This window comes from Trachemys scripta, chromosome 2, assembly GCF_013100865.1.
Source record: "Trachemys scripta elegans isolate TJP31775 chromosome 2, CAS_Tse_1.0, whole genome shotgun sequence".
In the NCBI taxonomy this organism is placed as follows: Eukaryota; Metazoa; Chordata; order Testudines; family Emydidae; genus Trachemys; species Trachemys scripta.
This window is the reverse complement of record NC_048299.1, coordinates 57,504,010-57,528,023: the sequence shown is the minus strand read 5'-3', so window position 1 is coordinate 57,528,023 and position 24,014 is coordinate 57,504,010. Positions and strand designations below refer to the sequence as shown.

The following is a 24,014-nucleotide window of genomic DNA, read 5'->3' as shown; positions in this document are numbered from 1 at the left end:
CAAGCAAGAGATCTGCCCAGATGCCTGATGCATTATGAAGCTTTGGAGTATAAATTATGGGCAGAAATTGCAGTGTGTAGCAGCTTCCATAGGGAGAAAATGTAGCTCTAATCAGCTCCCTCAATTTTTTTCCAAATCCCATGAGAATTTACCACTTTCTTTTTCTGTTATTCCCTCCTCCCCCTCCAAATTAAAGCAGAATGATGAAGTATCTACTATTGAAGTGAAGGAACAAGACCAAGATGTTCTGGTGCTTAGGAAAGTGTCGTCACATAGCCCTGCCCCCACATCAGGGAGTGCCGAGAATGATTGGAGGTAAGAGTTTTTTCCTTGGGCGCTCAGAGAGAGAGAGAGAGAGAGAGACAGACACGCACACACAAGCTGACTGCAGAGCTTTCAGCAGCCAGATGGACTCAGTTACCAGCAAGAGAAATAAGATGGCAAGATATTGTAGCATTTAGGGAATGTCTTTGTTATTAACTCTACACTATGGGAAGTTCCAGGCTGAGGATCTTTGACCCTCATTTAGACAGGAAGGATTCTGCTGCCTTTCTAGGCAGGGAGCTTCCCTTGCCTACATTTGATGTGCCTTATTTTAAATATATTGATGAAGAGGATGAGGAGGATGAATGGAGTAGCCGCTCACAGTCTTCAGTTGAGGATGACTCTGTGGACTCTCTGCTTTCTGATAGATATGTGGTGGTATCAGGGACTCCAGAGAAGATTTTGGAGCACCTTCTGAATGACTTGCACCTAGAAGCAGTCCAAGACAAAGAGACAGGTAAGGTACAAATTGGATTCTGTTCCTAAAACACAGCTTTCTGTGTCCTCTGTTACTGTTTGTGATACTGTCTGCACATTTGACTGACAAGCTGGCATGTAATAGTGCATATAATGACCTCTGCTGTTAAGGGTTCTAAGTGCTGTATTTAAACTCACATGCTGGATCTGTCAGGTGATATCTTAGCTATGTTTATCAAAAGGAAATCAAATCCAGGCCAGTGGGGTTTTGTTTTTTGGTTTTGTTCCCTCTGAAATTCTCACTAGTCCTTGTTGAAAGCCAGCTGACTAATGTCACTGCCTTGGTACCTGATGTCAATATAGGAAGGAAACGTGAGAACCCGACAATAAGAATGTGTTGAACTGAGGCACATAGCCTCTGGGCAGAAGTGTCAACAATTTAATGAAATTATTCAGAAGCTACATGCTTTGCAGCAACTTCTGCTTTTTTCATAAATGGCTTTACATTGTTGCCTATATTGCACAAGCTGCAGTGTCTATTATACAGTACTTGTGTCTCTTCAACCAGAGACTGTAATTCTTTGTAGCCTGCAGCTATTTATATTGATCAGACAACTTGATTCACAGTTTATGTAGCAGTTCAATCTTCTAAGTAAATATAAATTTTGCCACCATCAAAGCATGTTTGGCATATCTGTTGCTTCATAAAAAGTCTTACAAACTTCCGTCAAAGCACAAGATATAGCATATAAGAGAATGTAGTACTTGTGGGTCTTCAACTAGAGACTATAATTTGTTCCAGCCTGGAGCAAATTATTATATTGATCAGGCTACTTGACATGTAGTGTATTTTTCAGCTTGGTCTCCTGGCTAAATGCACAGTTTTCTGTCACCAGAGCTCCTTTGGTAGTTTATCAGGAGTTCCTACAACCTGAAATCTATTTACAGTTTTAGTGAATGTAGTTATGCTGGTGAAGTGTCAGCACAAGATCAACCCTTCAGAGTTTCAAAATGCTGCTGAAGGGCTATGAAATGTAGCTGACTGGAAATGGAGTTGATATTTTTTATTGTTCCCAATGGGGTTAAACTGCACATTCTCAATGCTTGTGTATATGCCCCACTACAAATGAGATTACTAAGAATAAACACGTTTAAAAGGATTAAAGTGACAAAAAGTATAAATAACATCTGTGACTCTCATAGGAATTTTAGTGTCCATTTTCAGAACAAGTCAGTAGTTTATTGTTGGACAGAATTTATTTTCTTACCAATGATGCATAATTTACAGAGAATAATCCAAAAGAAATGCAAACTGTCTGATTATGATGTTCCCTGTGCTGCTTCTGTCTGCCTAGAGATTAATATTTTGTGCAGAGAAAGCACCGCTGTCTGACTGTTCTGTTTCCTCAGGTATAATATAATAGTGCTGTGTATAAATGTACTTGTACCAATTCCCAGGCTGAATTACAGAAGTGGTTCATGAAAGGATGTTGCTGGCAGAGTAATTCAGATCAGGGAAAAGTTCACTTATACATATTAGCATATGTAGATTTGGGGAGATTAGCTGGTCACTCCTATAAACTGCTGTTAGTTTTGTTTATAACCTCGTAATCCTACTGGAGAATGTTGAGGTCTTCAGTAATGTTCTGCATTATTTTTTAAGTACAAAGAATTGCTGGCTTGGTTAAATCAGATATCTAATATATCTTGACTTTTTATTATGTCTGTTTTACCTCCCTGCTTATTTTTTCCCATGGGGGTCCCAGCTCAGCTGCTCTGGCTTGACTGGCTGTAAGGAGATGATGTATCCTTTTAGGTAGAATGTCTCAGCTCTGCAGTGTGGTCAGTAGAAGCTGGGTACTGTTCAGAAAACAAGAATTTAGAGTCTGATGATGGATTCAGATTTCCATAAAAACAATGAAATGGCTGGCCCTAAACATTACCAGTTGACTTGCAGTTACATGACACCTGTGCTGCTATTGTTTTCCTTTTAATTGTACAGTAATATGGGGCTTATCTTTAAAAAATTGACTTTATGTGCTACATTTTCAAATGAAGGCACAATGGAGTCACCTGTCAAAATTCATGTAAGTCCATTGTAGAACCACTTACTTCCTCCACAGAGAGGATAAGAGCCTACTATTGCTATCAGCTAACAGTCCTTTACATAGAAATACTTTCAGTTGATATTTTGAGAGACTTTGGAAACTTCCCCCAAAACTCTGTGGGGGAACTTGGTAAAGTAAAAGAGCAAAATAAATGACAATTTAGTTTTTATTTTCATGTTCATAGGGAGGAATGTTTAGCAGAGTTAACATGCAGTAGAGCATGTAATATAATAATGTTTTTAGTTGTTGAGAAAGATAAGCTCCAGTATTAATGCCCTCTAACCCTAAAAACCCACTAATTTCCTTCACTTATATAGATTGTGAATGTATGTTTTCTGATCTCTAAAAGCTGGAGAGAAGAAAATTAAATATTATAACAGAATTTTTTAAAAAATAGACTGTAATAGAATATGTTACAATAGCCAACATGAGTTGTTTGCAAATAAATTTCAATGCTAGGCTCAAGGTTAAAATTTTACAGGACCTTTAGCTAGTAAAGTACTGGTGGTTTTTAAGTTATTGGGTCAGCCGAAGCTACAGAATTAATAGAATAATCTACTTGAGGGGATTTAAACTGAATAAAGCTAGCTAGTTTCACAGACAAGACAATTGCAGGGAGAATATTCCCCCACCCCAGTCACAGAAGTCTACTTGGTACTGCTAGAGAAAAGGAAGAAATATAGGAAGCCAAAGAAATGTTTTTTTCTTTTTTCTTTAAAATGTTTAATTTTTCCATCTGAAGCTCTTACACCACCGGTGATCTATTACAGAAGGGGCTCAGTCCTGTGTTCCTTGAGTTTCCATAACTCCCATTGATGTCTGTGGGAGTTTGGGGTGGGCAAGGAAAGCATGATTGGGGACCATAATGACTAAACACAAGTTATTGTAGTTTGTATAACTAAATGGTAACCTTGCATTAAACGTGCATTACTGCTACCGTGTCACCTTCATATATACTTTAGTAGTGCAGCTCACCTGTTAATATCCTGATGTTATAAATTTGATGGTATAGCATAATTACTGCACCTGATGAAGTTTGAGTGACGGGGTAGTGCAAAACTGCCACACAAAAATTGTGCTAAGTACAATGTACCATGACATTCAAAAGGAAATGCACTGGTTCTAGAGTCTAGAACAGGGGTGGGCAAACTATGGCCTGGGGGTCACATCTGGCCCTTCAGAGTTTTAACCTGGCCCTCGAGGTCCTACTGGGGAGCGGAGTCGGGGGCTTGCCCTGCTCCGGCACTCCAGCCGGGGAGCAGGGTCGGGGGCTTGCCCCACTCTGTGTGTGCTGTGGCTTCTGGAAACAGCGGCACATTCCCTCTCCAGCTCCTACATGTACGGGTAGCCAGGGGGCGCTGCACGCTGTCCCTGCCCCAACCGCTGCCCCTGCACCTCCCATTGGCTGGGAACCAAGGCCAATGGGAGTTGCAGGGACGGTGCCTGTGGACGGGGCAGTGCACAGAGCTGCCTGGCTCCATCTCCGTGTAGGAGCCAGAGTGGGGACATGCCGCTGCTTCCAGGAGCTGCTTGAGGTAAATGCCGCCTGGAGTCTGCACCCCTGGCCCCCTCCCGTGCCCCAATCCCCTGCTGCAGCCCTGATCTCCCTTCTGCCCTCCGAACCCCTCAGTTCTAGCCTGGAGCACCCTCCTGCACCCGCAACCCCTCATACACAGACCCACCCCAGAGCCTGCACCCCTGGCCGGAGCCCTCACTCCCCTCCCTGCACCCCAAACTCCTGCCCCACCCTGGAGCCCCCTTCTACACCCTGAACTCCTCATTTCTGGCCCCACCCCAGAGCCTGCACCCCCAGCCGAAGCCCTCACCCCCTCCCGCACCACAACCCCCAATTTTGTGAGCATTCATGGCCTAAATCTTCCCATTTCATTTTGAGGTGCTTGATGTCATTCAGAACTGTTCATGTCCATGTTTTTCCTCTTTTTCTTCTTGCGTTTTCTGGTTTCCATTCCAGGGCGGTATTTGGTAAGCATTCTTTTTCCATTCTCCGCACATGTCCCAGCCATTGATGTCTTCTTTTGTAGATTATTTGTGAGAGGGTGTCTTGTCCAGTAATTTTTCTGACTTCTTCATTCATCTTCCGATCTCTCTGTGTTGTTCCCAATATTCTTCTCAGACATTTGTGATAGAATGCATTCAGCTTTTGCGTATCTTTCTTGGTCAGTTGCCATGTCTCACTGCTATATGTGATGGTGATAACAATTGTTTTGTACACGTTCAGTTTTGTCTTGAGGGAGGCATTTTTGAGTTGCCAGATGTTTGTCTTCCAAATGCAGCGTTTGCCTTCCTGATTCTTCTTCTTATTATTATTATTTCCTCAGAACTGGTAAGATCAAATAGGTTTACAATCTAATCAATATGCCATGCCACTTACCTTTCCAAAAAGTAAACTCAGATAGTTTTTTTTTAAATAGGCCCATAGCACTCCTTAGTTTAAGGGTTTAGGAATTTCCCTAGACACAAGACAGTGGAGCAAAGATATAAGTTGCAGTTTTGCACAATCTTTGGACCTCTCGGATTCTTCCTGAAATGTAATATATGGAGCTAAAAGCTCAAATATATCAGTAGGATAAAGTCCATTTATGGCTTTGAAAAATTACAATGAAGGATTTGGATTTAGTTCGTACACCAGCTGCTGGTTCAGAGGGGCAAAGTGGTGGATAGGCAGATTCTGTTCTGCTACCCCCAGCTTAATTCTCATGGCCACATTCTACACTAGCTGCAGGCCACAGATCAGCCCCTTATAGAGCCCTATATGCAGCGCATTGCAGTAATACACACAGACATGCATTATATTTCCTGTTCAGTAGAGCTGGTTTGGACATTTTTGACTAAATGAAATTTCAGCTAAATATTCTCTTTCAATAATATATTCCAATATGGAATGAAAACAAATGTCAAAACCTCAGAAGTGGCCACAAAATGGAACTGTTGTCCTCTGGGGGGGGGCTCTACTGATGAATGCAAGGAAGAACCACCAAATACACCTCTACCCCGATATAACGCGACCCGATATAACATGATTTTGGATATAACGCGGCAAAGCAGCACTCCAGGGGGGAGGGGCTGCACGCTCCAGTGGATCAAAGCAAGTTCGATATAATGTGGTTTCACCTATAATGCGGTAAGATTTTTTGGCTCCCGAGGACAGTGTTATATCGGGGTAGAGGTGTATTGGGCCTTAAGAAAGTAAAACAAAAATATATGGCCAAACTCTGAGGTAAATCAGAAGTGTACATTTTACCTTCTGTGTGCCCCTTGAGGCCTGGTTCTCCTCTCACTGGATCAGTGTAAAACCTGTGTGAGAGGGGTTTGAGGCTCTCTGTACTTTCTTATATTCCCTTAATCCTTTTCCTCCCACTTATTGTTATGTAATTTACAATTCCTTATACTTAGGTCTGGATTTTGCTCCTAAACCAATAACGATGCATTACATATCACATTACACATCCATAATACATACAGTGGATTTAATGCTATCAGTCCTACTTGGGAAAACATATAGTTGCCCCTTTCTTGACTAATAGCAGATTCTGTGGCCTTGCAACTCAGTTTGCTGTTAGAGCCGAAACTGGGAGACACAGCAGAGTAATTCTTGGTACAATTCTTTTATGTGCAGAATGTACACAAGTCTTGTTCCTTGAATGGAAGAGGTCACAAACAACACACTGACAATTCCCTCTTTTAGTGTCCTCAGCCAATCTTTGCACCACTGCACTTTACCAAGAGGCAGCTCTCTTGGGCCCAGGGCCGGCTCCAGGGTTTTGGCCACCCCAAGCAGCCAAAAAAAAGCCGTGATCGCGATCTGCGGCGGCAATTTGGAGGGAGGTCCTTCGCTCCGAGCGGGAGTAGGCACCATCCGTCGAATTGCCTCTGAATAGCTGGACGTGCCGCCCCCTCCGGAGTGGCCGCCCCAAGCACCTGCTTGCCAGGCTGGTGCCTGGAGCCGGCCCTGCATGGGCCTCTGTTGTCTTTGACTCTCCCTCCAAGCTAACTGCTAAAACAGTGTTTCTTTCCTGCCTTATCCTCTGCGCTTTTTACCTGAGAAACCACCTGTCTGAAGCTATTCACCCAGGAGTGCATGGTCTTGAAAAGCAAAGCCTGCTCATCAGTTCTCCTTTTGTGTTGCTCCTGTACAACGCAAAGGAACCCTAGGAAGGTTGATGGCCCATTGAGACAAAAGAGGGTGAGTGTACATTGACTCATAGAACATGCATGACTTTAGCACCTTTTGCCGTAGCTATTTAGTAGGAAGTCATTTCATATAAAAGAACATAGAGCTTCTTCCTAAGGCCTCCCTGTAATGTTATATAACTTGAGAATTGTGCCTTCTTAGAGGTTAATTAGAAAATAAGTTTGTGATTGTGGGAGAGTGGGGAGTTGGAGTTACATAAGTATGCTGAAAACACACAAAACTATATCATGAAATACTGAATGTTGCTTTCAGAGAATACAGCCCATGCACTGTACTCAGGGAATTCCAATGTTTCCAGTGTAGTCTGGGTTCAGAGTTGCTATAGTACAATGATTTTTTTGTGAGATTAGAGTTTTCTGAGAAATGAAAAAGAGCACATTCATTACCCACCCACAGCATGTGAAGGAAGGACTCACTCACAGAATAAGGATCTGCATTAAGTTATAGTATGTTCATTAAAAACCTGAAACAAATCTGTTCTACAAAGATTTTCTATAAACTAAATTTTCTCCCCTGCTATTAATGCTCTCCACCCTTTCCTCAGCAATTCCTCATAAGGAGGCCACAGTTCGAACAGTTTTGTGCTATGCAGAAGCCAGAATCCTCGCCTTTTGTGATTAGGAGCAGCGCTGTTTTTGATTACAGCCAAACTATAATTCACAGTTACGTTAACAGATCTGCATCTTGCAATCTATTATTACTGATCTTTGTGATATCTTTGTGGATACTGTACTGGTGCAATTGCTTTCTTTTCCAGCCCTCACTTTAGCCTTTCTATACTAAGACCTTATGCTGAAACTAACCTAAAAAGAAGTAAAAAAAAAAAAAACCAACAATTTTCCCTCTCTCCTCACAAAACCCCCCACTGCTCACAAATAGTTTGAGATTATTGATTAAAATGGAGTTTTAGGTTAATTCTGTATGTGTAATTTGCAAATGAGTAGTTAGACCTTTTACAGTTTCTTTAGGATCCCCCAAAAGTAACTGCAAAATTTCGAATTGCTCTTCAACACTAAATACCTCTGCTACAGCACACTCTGAAACAAGTGTACAAATACAGCATTGCCTACAAAATCCCTACCATGGCTTATGTAAACTAATGCAAGAGAAACAGACTTTAATTTAAAACATCCAGCTTGGACGCTGTAGAGTGGTGGCCATAGGGAACCGGTCCTGATCCTCCACCACCTGGTTCCAGTGGAAGCAGGGCCGGCTCCAGCATTTCTGCCGCTCCAAGCAAAAAAAAATAAAATAAAAGCCGCGATCGGCGGCAGCAGTTCAGCGGCAGGTCCTTTGCTCCTAGAGGGAGCGAGGGACCTGCTGCCCCCGAATTGCAGCAGGTGCTGCACCTCTCCCTTGGCCGCCCCAAGCACCTGCTTGTTAAGCTGGTGCCTGGTGCCGGCCCAAGGTGGAAGCTAGCAGGACCCATTGCTACTTTCTAACTTCCACCACTAGCATGCACTTCAGAGCTTATACCAGCTGAGCATCAGCTGTAATAGTGCTCAGCTCCATTATGCACTGTCCCCTGATATGCCACTTCCTCTCTCTAATTGAGGGGGCAGCTGACGTAGGAAGCAGCAACACAAGCAGATATTTCTCCTATGAAGGGGATAATTCTCCTGTGGAATCTCTAGCCAGTTTAAATTGAAATTAGGCAGATGGTACAGACCAGAGAATTCAAACACTGTGTTTAATTTTGGATGGTTCTAATGGGAACACTTTTATGAAACTTCAGATGTTTCTGAAAAAAGGAAATATTTGAGCAAGATGCTGTTGGCCCAGTGCAAAAGCTTTGTGAATTAGAGGGCCATCGGAAACCCACGTATGTTCACAATGCATGCTCTAGGAGCAGAGACTTGATCCTCAAGGGGGCTAAGCACTACTTTAGGGTGCTCAGCATCTCTGAGGAGATTTTATAAGTTGTGCATTTAGGGCCCAGACCTGTACCACTGAAATCAGTATGAGTTTTGCCACTGATTTAAATGAGAGCAGAGTTGAGCTACTTTGACAGCCAGAAATAGTGCCTTTTGAAATCAGGGAGTCCAAAGCATCGCATGCTCAGTGTCACCAACCTTTTTGAATGTTACTAGTTCTAGTAAAAGGAAATATTTGGAATAACATCAGCTACTGAAACAAAATAAATTGCATATCTCATTTTTCATTATTTTTTTTTTAGACAAGGTGGAAAAATAGCTGCTCGACTTGTGATTGTGACAGCAGCTCCAATCGCAGTCGGTGGAGTGTCACTGAAGTCATAAGATGACCTTCTCTCAGTCCAGAAATATCTGTCACATCTTTCCAAAGTAAACTCAGTATCCTGTCTCTGCAGTTAAAAAGATATGTTAAGGGGGATGCAGCCAGAGAAATTTTGGGGCAAAGTAAATGGTGCAAAAATCAATGTAGACAAGAGGGGCCATTGAGTGATCTCATTTTGATGACTATTAATTACAATAATTTGCTGCTGATTTGCTGCAACAGCATTTTGAACCAAATTGTGATTTTCTTTCGTTTGAACTTGAACCTTGATAGAGCTGCAAATTGCTAAAATTAGAGATGTAAACACCAAGAGGTCATACTGCTCACATGGGGAATGATATGTGCCTTTTAAATGAAGCCACTGTGGCTTTTTATTGACCTTCTTAATTCTATTTTTTTCTTTATGCCCCACCTCCTCCAAATTCCATTATCCCTCCTTTTCCTGCCCTTAGAGCTTTTTTCTGAATTCAACAATCAAAGCTGTTCTTTCAGCTCTCCCCAGCCTCTTTATTACCTAGCATTTGTGGGTATTTGTTGATCTACTCGCAGAGATCTCTGAAATGGACAGAATAGATAAACAGAAAAATTAAGTAGATAGAAAGACAAATCCTGATGTCTTTTTTGCCCTTTCCTAAATGTGATTTTAGAGCTCCATTGCCAACAAAATAATGAAACCTTTGTGCTTGGAAACTGGCACTCCCTCCCACTGATCAATGTAAAGCCTTGTCTGTGTGATTTTGTTTGTTGTTGTGGATGTTGGTACATCATACTGACTACACAGCCATAAACTGGATGCAAAAAACCTACTCCAAGTAGCATTAGTCAAATCCCTGGTGTGCACTTCATTAACATTCTCCAAGCAACAGTAAGTTTGCAACATTTTAAAAAAATATCCTGGAATAGAATGGAAATCTCTAGCTATGGGCAAATGGTAACATTTACAATATTAAACTGACCACTGCTTTACCTCATCTCCGCACCTAAACCCTGCTGTCTCTAAAGATAACTACGTAATAGGCAGTTAGAGAAATTCTGACTTCCTATTTGAGTATATACCAGCAAGAGATCTGCAGTATTGATAGGTAACAATTTGAGTACCTCAAAACTCTGCAGAACCCACCTGTTTTCTAATAAGTTAAAATACCTCCATTGTCATGCCTCTTTCTGCTTCACAGTTATTAACAAAGAACTCTTTTTCTGAAGGGGGCCTGAGTGATTCCTGGAACTGGTAACTAGATACATAGCCTTTTTCTTATAGGTCATTGGTTCAATTTGTGATTTAGTGTTAGTTCATGACCATTTGATGGCCCATGTGAAATGAATTCATGGAGGCAGGTGGCCATGTCAAACTACCATCTCACTGGGCAGTAAATACACCCATCTTGTAATTCTCAGTACAAAAGGACTGACTGACCATGGAGACTGCCCCTTTACCACTAACCACTAGAGCTTGTCCTCCAGAACAGGGCAGAGATACATTGCTAAGGGCAGAGTCATATGGTTTCTACCCATGCTGTCCTTGTGATTTCTTGGATTCCAGTCTCTACACCTGTAAATAAGACACTTTTCACAAAGTGGCACTTTCTACATTGCTATTGTATTGAATTTTGGGAACATTGGCTCTAGGATGGAGTGAGGCTAGAACTACTTATCTTCCAAAACCACTTGTAGAGCATATGTAAATAACTTTTTAGGGAATGGGGGTGGGAGGTTCACTTTGTGAGGATATAGCTCTTTTTAGCACCAGTGAGTGTTATATCTGCATATCAAGCTAAGATTAGTGTCCCTTAATTAATCTGCACTTACATAGCAATCTGTCATATTTAAGGAGTTCTGTTGAAAGCCAGTTATTTAAAAAGGAGTGTTAGGGCTTGTCTCCACAAACTTAGTTTGTGGCAAGCTGGGGTGTGAATTTATTTTGCAATAGCCAATTGTCGTTGTGGACCCTGCTGACATGCATTAACAGTCCCTTTGTGCACTTTGATCTGCCCCTCTTTGAAGGGAGAAGATCAAAGAACAGTAAGGAACTATTAGTGTGCATTAGCAGGATTCACGTGGACAGTTGGTCCGCAGCAGGCTCGTGCAGGGTAAATTCGCACCCTAGCTTGCCGTGAACTAAATGTTTGTGTAGACAAGCCCTGAAAGTGCCCAAGTCTAATGCTTCCTTCTGTGAGAGAGAAGCAACTGCAAATTTCAACTTGGGGAATTTCCTATAAAGTCTTGGAAGGGGAATGCAGTTTTTCCTCGCTGCTGTTGTGGTTAACCATCCTCCTAACCACTAGATACCCCAAGGTAAGCAGGAGACAAGAGGCTTCTTCGTGGACATCCCATGTCTCTGCCCTTCTTGCTGACTTGTGTTGACTCCCAGGAAACATGGCTGCGGTAGAAGGCATATGCTTTCAGGGGCTCCCCCTGCCATGGCTTCTCCCAGAATCCCGGTAGTGGGAAGAGGGGCAGGCTATATCACCAAGAGAAAAAGCAGCACAACTTAATAAAGCCTCAGGCTGTAATGACTCTGTTTTTCACCGTGGGAATATGGAGAAACCCAGCCAGTTTCCCTATTCCATGCCTTCTCCAGCTCTATGGTGCTGGAATCCTTTGGAGCCCTGTAGAGAAGCTTCCACAGGTTTGGGGGAAGTATCATGTACAGAGATGGAGGGAGGTCCTGGGCCCTTTATTTAAAAATCTCTTGCTGAGAGGATTGGAGATATGTGCAGAGAAGTAATTATATCTTTATCCTCTATTTTTCCTCCTTGCTGACAAGACGTTTAGAAAGATTCAATGTGGTATCTTCTAATCACTGAATCTAATTACAAAGAGGAGTAAATCACTAATAACATTTTTAAAGTGTCTGAAAACCAATGACATGTTAATAGTTATGCAGGAAGCTGTCACCTTGGATCTCATGATCCAGAGAAAGACGGTGAGAATTGAGTTCCCACTAGAAGGCACTGACTGTCTTCTTTGTTGTGGATCAGTGTAAAGGGCCTTAAAGCAATTGGTGGAACAAATCCCCCAAAAGTACCCCATTTCCTTTTTGAACCCCCCTACCTTAAGGAGTGTCAGGGTGGGAAGGGGAGAGAGGGGGGGTCCAGCTGTTCTTTGCCAGCATAATGGCCCACAGAGAGCCATTACAAACCAGTACAATTTAGAGCAGTCCTGGGACAGAATTTAGAAGGTTGAGATGCATTTTAAAGACATATTTCCCTCCCTACTTGCTCCATTTCCTGTGTCTAGCACAGGTAAAGACGAAGAAACAGGAGAACTGCAATGGGAGGGGCAGGGGGCCATGGCCCTCCCACTTTTTGAAAATGGATGGGCCTAGGCTGTCCACTTGAGGACCCACCCTCCCACCCCCCCATCTTGGCCAGGCCGGCAGCTGGACTGAGGCTGGGGAGCCTGGGTAGCTGTGGGGTGCCATGTTGTGAATCCGCCACCTGCCTGGGATGTGAGGGTCGAGAGTAGTCCTGGCCCATGTCCCTTCCCTGCGTGACCGCCCCACCCTCCAGGGCAGGAGGGTCCGTGGCTCACCACAGCTGCCCGCAGTTCTTATTTGGACCCGGCTCTGGCTGGGGGTGTCGGGGGGGGGGGTGTCGCAGCCCAGCCATAGTAAGAGCTGCATGGGCTGCGCCATGGACCTTAGGAATATTCCGTCTTGCACTGCTCAAGAAGTGCAAGTTGATGAAGTGGTGAACCAATTAATAAATGGAAAGTTTGATTTACCAAACACTGAGCAGATTTACCAAATACTTTAGGCAAACTCACTGGTAAATATAAACAGTAAAACAAGTTTATTGATTACAAAAGATAAATTTTAAGTAATTATAGGTGATAGGCAAAAAGTCAGAGTGGTTGCCAAAATAAAAAATAAAATATAAGCACGCAGTCTAAACTCTCAACCCTATTAGACAGGGCAACATCTAGATTAAGCAATTTTTCTCATCCCGCTGGATATTGCAGTTCATAATACACATTTCCCCAGGGCCAGCCCTAGACGTTGTGGTGCCCTACACAGCCCCCCTTACAGGGGGTTGGGAGGGGCTGGCCCTGGGCCTCTGCGGGGGGTGGGGGGGAGAGCTGAGCCCAAGGTCTGGGGGGGGGGCAGGGGCAGGCTTTGGAGATGGGGGAAAACTGCTCCCCAGCACAAGCCGGCAGAGTGGAGTGGGCTGGGGCCGGGTCGTTCCACTTTCCGTCACCCGGTGAGTACAGGGTGCGCCCGACCCCTGCTGCAGTCCCCTGCGATGTAGTTCAGGGGAAGGGGTGGAGTGGGGGCAGGGTGGGAAGAGGCAGGGTGGGGGTGAAGCAGGGGCGGGGGCTTTGGGGAAGAGGTGGGGTGGGTGCAGAGCAGGGGTGGGGGCTGTGAGAAAGGGGTGGAGTGAGCGCGGAGGGGAGCTTTCCTGGCTGGCTCAGCCAGCCGGGGGATCAGGCTGGTCACTGGAGCAGTACGCAGCTGCATAGGGCACCAGGAAATTTGGGGCAATTTGGTGCCCCAAATTTCCTGGTGCCCTACACAGCTGCATAGTTTCCCTATGGGTAAGGACGGCCCTGGGTTTCCCCCTTGAAACCTGGGCCAGTCTCCTCCGTTGGAGTCTTAAGTCTTCTGAGCATCCTTGTTGCTTGCAGAATTGGTGGGGGGAGGAGCAAAGGCCAAGCATGTGTTCTGTTTTATATCCTTAGTCCATGTGTAAACATAAATCCAGGCAGATCTGGTGGGCTGAGTCACAAGGAGAAGCAATATCCCTGTTTGTCTCCTGTGAGTGAGTCATTGAATTATAACTCCTCTGCTGGACAATGGCTGGTGATGTCCGTTCAGCACCCACCCAGGCACTGGTTACCTCTTCCCTTGTTGTCATCTCTGGAGAGCTAGTATCTGGGAGCTTCCCAAACCCACAGCCTATTTTAGTGAAAACCATACAACACAATTCTTATAATTTAATATGTATTAATTATATACCTATTTAGATGGAACAATGGCTTTCAGCAGATCATAACCTTTCCCATGATACCTCACATGGCATTCTTTATATGTAATATCACAATTATATGTAAATGAGGAATATGGAGCTATAGGGTGCTTCCCCAAGTTATAGAATGTCACAGGATATTCTTATGAAAACGTTATTATTTATTTAAATAATAGCTGAGTATTTTGATGCCAGCTTCCCAAACTATACTATAGCAGGTTTTTCCTGGGAACATAGGCCCCCAATCCAACAAAGATTTACATACATGCTTAACTTTACACACTATGATAATGCATAAAGTTAAGCATGTGCATAATTCTTTGCAGGATTGAGGTCCTAGTAGCACATGGGTCTATCATAGTAGAAAGGCTACTTCAAAGACAACTTTTAATAAATTAAAGTGCCCAGGGTGAAATGGCAGAAGCAACAAAGCAAATTTAATGTTGTATTTGGTGAGGAGGGTCCTACATTTACCCGTTCAAATGACTAATACTGGATTTTTGCAGTCCTTGGATGACAACAGAGTCATTGACAAAGCTTCTTTAGTGTAAGAGAAGGGATAAATCAGCCTAAACTAACCCAAGGTTTATTAAGGACCGCATCCAAAAGGGAAATCCTGATTCAACATTGGTAAACTATGGAAGGGGCCAGTCACCAGATGGCCTGCACTTACTGCAGTGTTTTGTTTTGTATTACTTGGGTGTGCTTCCTGTTGGAAACAAGTAACCCAGTATAGGCAGAACAGCCAAGTCCCATTCGGGACCTCAGAAAGGACTCGGAGTGCAGGCAGTGTATTGGAAAAGGAAATGGCACAAACAATGATTGCTGCATTATCAGCCTGTCTGACCAGTCCTGAACCCCTACTTGTTAGCTTACCTAACTTTCTCAGTGTGTTGCTCAAGGAGTCACCAGGCTGGGAATGTGGAGGAGAGCTTGGAAGAAAGACTTGAGCAGCCACGGGAAATCTTGTGGCATGGGAGCCTCATCCTCTACCACGTGGGAATCAGCATGACTGGAGCTGTAACGTCAGAAGAGGCAGATTATGCAACCCTTTTATATGGGTTGCTGTCAGTCAAGGGAGTAAGTGTGTGTGAGAGCTATGCATACTAGGCAACAAAGTCTGCTGTGGCCAAGCATCTCAGAAGCCATGTGAGGAGGAGACCGTGACAATCAAGAGGTGGAATGGTATTCCGGCATTGGCTGTGGCACCTGGAATGCTGTCATTGATGAGGGCCAGACAGTCCAGGCGGCTGATGGCTGCTTTTCTTCGAATTATTTGAGACAAGAGTGGTGGCAAGGATCTAGTGAAGTCCGGGTGCAAGGCAAGAGTGAGAAGCTGCCCTGCAATCACTTTTATGACTTTCATAGAGACAGGCTGGTGAGTAAGGAAGCTGGTTTACCCCCGCTACATGGTGATCAACAAGTGGGGGCAAGCCATCCATCCATGCTGTTATTGCCATTTCTTTATCTCTTCTGCACCACCAGACAGATGGACTGCAGTGGGAAGATAAGAGGGAGCCATATCATTCTTTTGTCTTCTTTCCTGTTGCCCCAGGCCTGGGTGTAATTGGGGGGGTGGGCCGGGTTGCTTGCAGGGGAGGCGTTGCTCTCCCAAACTGGGCAGGCATTGAATTCCCCACACACACGTACACAGTCCTGTTGGCCTGACTGGAGCTACCTGCCCCAAATATTGAAGTCAAATTACACCTTTGGCCCCAGGCAAACCTGGCTTGGTTGGCTTATTATAACCAATCAGTGAAAGGTGGAGATGCACATTGTTTTCTTGCAGTCTTTTGCAACTCTTCTCTTCTGATTAAGTTTCCTCTGTGTTTTGTAACTATGGTAGTATATTTACTTAGTGCATGCTTTAAAATATCTCAGTTTCATGGCAATTAAAGTTTGTAAATAGACTGAGAACTTCAGTGTTAAAGTTGCTGTAGTCAACATTAGTTAATAGAAAGTGATACTGGCAGTATCTCGGCATGAATACTATAGACTTTTTTCCCATTAATACTTCAAAACCTATATGAAGTAGTAGATTTGTCCAATAACTTCAAAAAGCACTATTGTGTTTGCATATTAATCACTGGGTCACATCCTACTTTCAGAAAAGAAGTCTAGCTGGAAAAATTAGTGCTTCATTAAAGTCAGACAAATTTGACATTTTTGCCATCTGCCTGTAGTTTCAGTGCTTTCTCTTGCTCTAACAAAATAAGAAACTGCTCCAACAGATGTGATAGCTGCAACTGGAATGCAACTTTAAAGTGATATTTGACTTTACCAGACAAAATAAATTTTGATTAATTCTTTATACTTTAAAGTAATGCCAGAAATAATTTGAAGATGACCTTATGAATTATTCCCTGTTCTGATTTTTGTATCATTAAAAAAATATTCTGGTGGTATATGTTAACATCATGCCCTGATATTTTTTCTTCTCACTAATGTCAGAAATAAATGACTTGCTCATTATTTTTTTATGCATTGAATTCTCAATGATTCAGTGGTTAGATGACATAACTACTGTAATTAATGTAATACATTTTCAGTAGATTATGCATTGATGTTCTTTTTCCACTGACCTTTCTTTCTCAAGATAATTTTCATTTTTGCTTCATACTGTGTCTATACTAGCATAGCATTTTTAGACTGTTTGATTTTATTTTAGGGCATAATCCTGCAAGGTACTGAGTGCCTTCAACACTTGCTGAGCTCAATGAAAGTTAAGAATACTCAACACCTTGTAGGATATGCTCAGCGTCCCACCATATCAAACCCTAACAGCATTCTGCATTCACCACTAACATTAAGAGACAAATGTAGATCTATAATAAATTACTGTGGAATTACAAATTATCCAGAAGCTTCTACCGTGCAAAAGAATTGCTCTCAAATTGTTTTCCCATTTCTGTAGATCAGTCAATTTACTGACTTCTAGCTCCAACTTGCTGGACATGCATTTGCACTGCTGAAAGGTTTCAGAGCATTGCATGATATTTTCTAAACCAAAACTCTGTTTGATAGATTCTGCCTTGAGGCATGATTATAATTTTTTTCATTTTCTGGAAGAGAGTTAGAGAGGTGACAAAAATCTATCAAGCTTGAAAGTGCTGCAAGTCTAAAAAGGTTTGCTACAGCCCTCATCTAATTTACTTTCAACCCAATAAGTGAATATTTAAAATAGCAAAAAGGATTATTCCCTATAGAACAGTAAGTAATCAGCATCATTTCTACTGAAACACAAAGATCTGTTTGCTCAGCTGTAAATATACCACATGTAACTGCAAAAGACCAGCAAGCTTAAAAAGTTCCTGAACAGTAATAATATTTTTAACCTTTCCTCTGAGAATTCTTTCCTAATCCTAGGGTTACTATATTGGAGCCCCTGAAAAAGAGGACACTCCAAGGGGCCCCAGCCCCACCCCAACTCCGCCCCTTCCCTACCCCAGCCCCGCCCCTCCCCATGAACGCTCCGCCCCCTGCTCCTCCCCCTCCCCTGCTTCCCACGAATCAAATGTTCGCGGGAAGCCTGAGGCAGGCAGGCAGCAGGTAAGCTGGGGCTGGGGTTGGGGTGGGGGGTGGCGCGAGGAGACGCGGCCCAGTCCGTGCCCTCCACCCCCCCCCCCCCCCCCCCCCCGGCTGAGCGGCTCCCTCCGGCGGCCGGCCAAGAGGGGCTGGCCGAGAACCCCCAGTCCCGGTTGCTCCTGCTCGGCTCGGGTCCCGGTCCGGTTGCCAGCCAGCGGCTGAGCACCGCCAGCCCGGTTGCTCTAGCTTGGCTCGGACCCTGGTTCCGGCCCTGGCCGAGCACCCCCAACCCCAGTCGCTCCGGCCCATCTCGGCTTGGGCCCCGGTTCCAGCCAGCGGCTGAGCACCACCGGCCCCAGCCGAGCGGCTCCGGCCCGGCCCTGGCCCTGGCCAAACAGCGCTGGCCGACGGCATCCCAGCTTGCAGCCGCCTCCTCCTGGGCTCCGGCGGCTGCTGCGCTGGGGAGAGCGGCGGGAGCCAGGAAAGTTGAACCCTGGGGAGGAGGCGGTTCCCTTACCATGCCTCCCTATTTTCCTGGACATGTTCGCCTTTTTGGAAATTCCTCCTGAACAGGGATTTGAGGACCAAAAAGTCGGACATGTCCAGGAAAATCCGGACGTATGGTAACCCTACTAATCCAAACCTGAATTCCTGCAAAGGACGAACTCCCGTTCACTTCAGTAGAATTTTTGTCTGTGTAGGGCTGCAGACTCAGTCACTAAATGTGATATAAAAATTGCTAATTCTGCAAGATAAGGGTGATATACATTCTTACTCAACCCTTTTTCATTCAGAACTCTAGCTAGTGCTGATTGGAATAGCAAGTGCATGAAGATATCAGGATTTGACACATACTCATCATAAGTGTCTTCGTCATGAAAAATAAATGTCATGTTAAGTTCCATAAGGACCTACAAGTGAACGACACTTTTCCCGTGGAATTTTACAATTTTCATAATTCAATAAACTAAGTTTCCCTAAAGATTTTACACATCATGAAATTTATGAGGGGAATGGCATAACTCCAAAGAGTTTTTGAATATTTGCACATTTTATATAACAGGTTTATGAGAACACTAATTAGGAAAAAAAAAGAGTGAAAGCACAGGTATGAGTTATTGCAGCACAATGGCATTATGTGGAGTTACTCTGAATTTGCACTGAAGTAAACGAGAAGAGAATTTGGCCCTTGGAATTAACATAAAACAATTTCCAAAATGATTATTACCAGCTAGTATTTTTCTCCAGTCCAAAAGAAGAAGAAAAAAGCAAAGAAAGTAAGTGTTATTTCAGATTAACATTGCATGTGCAAGAACAGAATTTGGCCACATATGTTGAAAATGTGACCAGTGCATGTACATTACAAGCAAGCAGCTATTTCCCTTGTGCCATGTAATTCCTGAACAACTAAAGGTGTTTACATGACCCAGTTCACATGCCAGTACATTTTTTTTTTTTTTTTTTTTTGCCAAAAAATATTTTTATACACAAGGGGCCAAATTGATGCTTATTCTATACATAGACCCGTATCAACTTGGAAAAGGGTTCTGGGCATCATTGACAGTTCTTGTTCAGTGTGCAGATATAGGCAAAAAAGCAAACAAGGTGTTAAGAAGCATGAGGGATGGGATGGAAAAAAACACAGAAAATATTATAATGCCATTATGTAAAATCAATGCTATGCTCTCACCTAGAATTCTGTGTACAGTATTGATCACCCCATCTCCAAAAGGATATTGCAGAACCCAAAGAGATTTAAAGAAGGGCAGTGAGAATGATCAAGGGCCTGGAAAAACACTTACATGAAAAGAGATTTAAAAGGTTGAGATTCCTTACCTTGGAAAGCAGACAAATCAGAGAGGAAATAATAAAATAATGAATGGCCTAGAGAAGGGAGTTTGGGAGCCTCTTCTCTCCCTGTCTCAGAACACAAGAACAAAAAGGGCCTTTTAATAAATTGAAAGGTAGCAAATACAAAACTGATAAAAGGAAATAGTTTTCCACTCCAAATGTAATGGAGACTGGAACTGATTGCTGCATGTCATAGAGGTCAAGAATTTAAGATTCAAAAAGGGACTGAAGGTTTATGTGGATAACAAGAATATCCAGATTTGTCATAGGTAATGCAAAAAAGTTGTACAAGGGGTGGGAACCTCATACATCAGGGTTTAAACCAATCTCTAACTATTAGGGATTAGGATGAGGCTCATAATTATACTAATCAGTCTACTGCCAAGTTTCTTGTACTTCTTTTTCACTGAAGCATCTGGGGCTGGCTACTGTCAGAGACAGGATACTGGACTAGATGGACCAGGGGTCTGATCCAGTATCTAGAATCTTTGAGCAATACTCTTCCATCACGACTCCAGAAGCAGCGCACATTTTTCTTCTACCACCTTGCCCTGTCCCTGATGAATGATGAATTGTTATTGGCTGCCTGTTACTCAGCAGTGAAAAAGAACCAAGATGTGTATAAGAGTCTAGGCAACATTGGTCCTATTTACATAGTTGAATAGGGGTTTGGCAAACTTTTTTTTTATTTATTTAAACATGTAAGGGGGAAAATACAAGTCTTGACAGAGACTGAACATTTTATATGGTATTTAAAAATAAACAAAGAGCCTTCACCAGTGCATAGGGCTCAGGGACTGCTTGGCTTCTTATTACAAGTTGGGAGAACTGATGCAGTTTATCATGTTGATGCTTTTGATACTGCTGCTTTTAGGAAGCTGCCTTCATACTTTCTGCTGCTGGAATCACAGCACAGTGTAGCACTGTAGCACAAGAGTCATGCTCTGGAATTGCAAGTGTGAGGATTAGGAATATATAGAGCTGGCTCAAAATTTTGGATCAGTTTTCAGGTGGAGGGAGAAACTGATGAATTAGTAACATTAATAATTACCTAGGCTTGGGAAAATAAGATTTTTATCTTTTCTCTCTCTCTCTCAAGAGCCAGTTGTGCAACTAAAGGGGCTGAATCTGCATAGTTTATTCAATATAAGTAGCATTTACTCACTAATGAGTACCCCTACTCAGTGTGAGTAAGAGTTGCAGAATTGGGACCATAATGTTGTCTAAGGACACTTTTAACCTGTGAAGGAGAAAAGTTTTAATTTTGTGCCTGTGAATTCATGCAGCTTGCTCATTTGGGCAATCTCTTCTCTTTTTTGCATACTCTGTGCAGTTTTGGACTCTTGCACTTTTCCTAAGACCCCCAGTCAGAGGAAGCTGCATATCTATTTTGTATACATTTGAAAAGTCTCAAATTCCAATACTTTATCTAAACTTTCTGATAATCCATCTTAGTGTGGAGTACAAGTCTAAATAAAGCCCTAAATCTTTTGTAATTCTCGCATAACTATTCACAATGGAATTCTTCGGTGTATAAAGGAATTGACTTGAATTCAGAATAGTGCTGAGTTTTCAAAGAAAACTGATAAGATGAGCAGCTATTCGTCTCAGTAAAACACTATAACATAGGCAATCTTCAGAAAAAGTGTACAGATTTTTTTGTGTATTGGTGGAAATTATTTTTTAGCATTCAAACTATTTTACTACAATAAAAATAAAGAGATGCATAACAATGAAAAGATAACCAAGATTTTAAAAATTGTGTATGAATAGAAAGACACAAATAATAAGGAAGCTAAGAAAAAGAAAATAAGAGTCCTATAGAGGAAGCTGAGAAAAGTTGCTGTGTCAAGTCAGATACTGTTTTAAAAAGCAAATGGCCCATCATGTTCACTGTTATAGAGTAAGAAATGATGAGCCATTTAGCATATCCTTGATACATATCTTCTTCACAGCTACTTTCTCCAGTTTATAATTATAATTTAAAATGTTGATTTAAAAAATATTGACAGTCCTTCCAACAACCCATTATGGATATGATAGTAACATTAATAAGAAAGTTAATTCATTTCCCTAGCCACAATCACTAGGAGGCATCAGTAGCCACCATACTTTGGCAGGTTTGGATTGATTTAGGGAAGAGATTGTCCCAAGTTGAATAATTATCAAGAGTGAAATCCATAACAGTTCCTGCTATAAATTTACTAACTTCACTATCACATTGTCAAAGTTATATGAGTACTTTGAGCCAAATTGTGTCCTTGTTCCTCTCTGCAGAACTAGTTGAAGCTGTAGAAGCCAAAGAGAGGTGCAAACATAGGCAGAATGTCTCTGTGACGGGTTGCTCCCTTAAAGATGCCACTTGATGTGTTGAGATACCACTGAGCCCGCCTGTTCTGCCAGCATGGGCCCCCTTTACCCAGTCTTGTTGAGCTAGGCTCTTAAGCCTCCTCTAGCGCACACACACACACACAGGCAGGGCCACATCCCACTGCAGAAAGACACAGACACTAAGATCAGCTCTGGAAAGACTCAGCTTAAGGGACTTGCCGCCAGCCCTCAGGTGTCCACCTCCCTTGGGGTGCAGACCCAGAGATATATTGTCTTGCGCTGTAGAGAAATCTGTACAACGTAAGCTCATAAATTCACCCCTTCCCTTAACGTGGAGGAAGATATGCACAACTTCTTCTCTCCCCTCCCCCCCGACGCATTAGAAATTACAGAAACTGGGTTTAATAATAAACAAAACAAATTTTATTAACTATAAAAGGCAGATTTTAAGTGGTTAAAGGGGTAGCAAACAGAACAAAGCAAATTACTGAGCAAAATAAAACAAAACACACAAACTAAGCTTGATTCACTAAAGAAATAGGTTACAATATGTAACTTCTCACACTAAATGTTGAATTAGGCAGGATGCAGAGTTTCTGTAGCTCAGAGTTCTAGTTATTTCTTCTTACAGACTGGACCCCTGCCTCAATGTGGACTTACCCCTGCCTTTCCCTTCAGTTTAGTGTCTCTTGACCCTTCAGGTTCTTTCAGCAGTCCTTCTTCTTGGGTAGGCCATGAAGGAGAGTCTGGAATGCCTTCTTTCCCAGCCTTAAATAGAATTTACATAGGCGGGAAGCATTTTGTTTCTCAAACTTGACTTCCCCCTCCTATGAGTGGAAAATTACTTGAAGTCCAAGATAGTGTTTAGAACCAGGTGGCAGGACCACCTGACCTAGGTAGTGTCAGGGAGGAGAGAGATTAGTATCTTCACAGTCTTGTTGTTTCTTCCTAATAGGCCATCAGCCCTGTCTGGATTTTTGATTGTTGTATCTGAAGGACTAGTTGTGGGCGACACCCAAAGTAGCACATTTGAAATACAGATACATGGTCAATATTCTTAACTTCAGATACAGAAATAATACAGGTATGCAAATTGGATAATCACATTCAGTAAATCACAACCTTTTCAATGATATCTTACATGCGCCACCTTGCTTAACGTATATCTGTTATGTCATATCATATCATAAGCATATTTTCATAAAGAATATGGAGTGTAACGTCAGTCTCAAAGCAAGTGAGAGAGCATGCAGTATGACATTCCTTACGCTTGGTTGTGAAAGGAGCAGCATGCACTCCCCAATGTCTATCATCAGCTGTTTGGGGGAGGGAGAGGAAAGAAAAAGAGCCCTGGCAACATCAATATTGTTGGCCACATCCCTTTGTGACCATGCTGGTCGTATTAGCCAGCTCCAACTCAAGAAAGCTAGGTCTGCATTGTTTGGATGCATATGCCAGTTGGAGAAAGAGGTTCCTTTCACTCTCTTTCAGTTGCTGTCTAAGTGTGACCTACCTAGGAATAGCCAGTACTTAATTTTTAATTTTACCTGATAGACAATATGGGGTTTAAAAAAAAAAAAAGAATTGGACAAAATTTCTCAAATTAAAGCCCGGTATTCCAAAGAGGCATTGTCTGTTTGGTATCAGCACAATAAAAAAAGCAATGACAGTGACTCCTGTGTATTCAAAGCTACATCGCTGAGGGACTAGAAGCAAAAAAATGCTCCTGTTTTCTTCCTTCCAATAGCTTTGTAATGGTGAGATGGTCGTCTTGCTACTGTTTAAGAACAAGACAGGACTTTATAATTTTGAGTACTGTTTGTAGCTGGTGTTGGCTCAGTGTTAGAAGCTGCTGCTTTTAGAAGAAACATTCCTAAAAGCTGAATTAATTAAACACAAATATGTTTTTTTATCTGACTTGTATCCCCAATAATTAAAGCTTCCTTTTGTTTATTCCTGTGTGGCACTGACATTATTCTCAACTATCCAATTTAATGCCATTGTGAAGAGCAGAAGCAGAGGAGG

The 24,014-nt window shown here is 42.6% G+C and overlaps 1 protein-coding gene across 10 annotated transcripts in view; it reads left to right on the top strand.

Moving 5' to 3' along the window:
• The window catches only part of RAPGEF5 (Rap guanine nucleotide exchange factor 5), a 217,429-nt gene that overhangs the window by 128,404 nt on the left and 65,011 nt on the right, over positions 1-24,014 (top strand). For 6 of the 10 annotated variants that reach the window (XM_034760599.1, XM_034760598.1, XM_034760603.1 and 3 more), the window contains 2 exons: positions 197-315; positions 693-781. In XM_034760599.1, coding sequence (XP_034616490.1) covers positions 197-315; positions 693-781 — 208 coding nt within the window. Of the gene's footprint in view, positions 1-196; positions 316-345; positions 782-6,756; positions 7,054-15,461; positions 15,661-24,014 lie in introns of those variants that run through there. The other 4 variants (XM_034760600.1, XM_034760605.1, XM_034760606.1 and 1 more) reach the window with 4 other exon arrangements.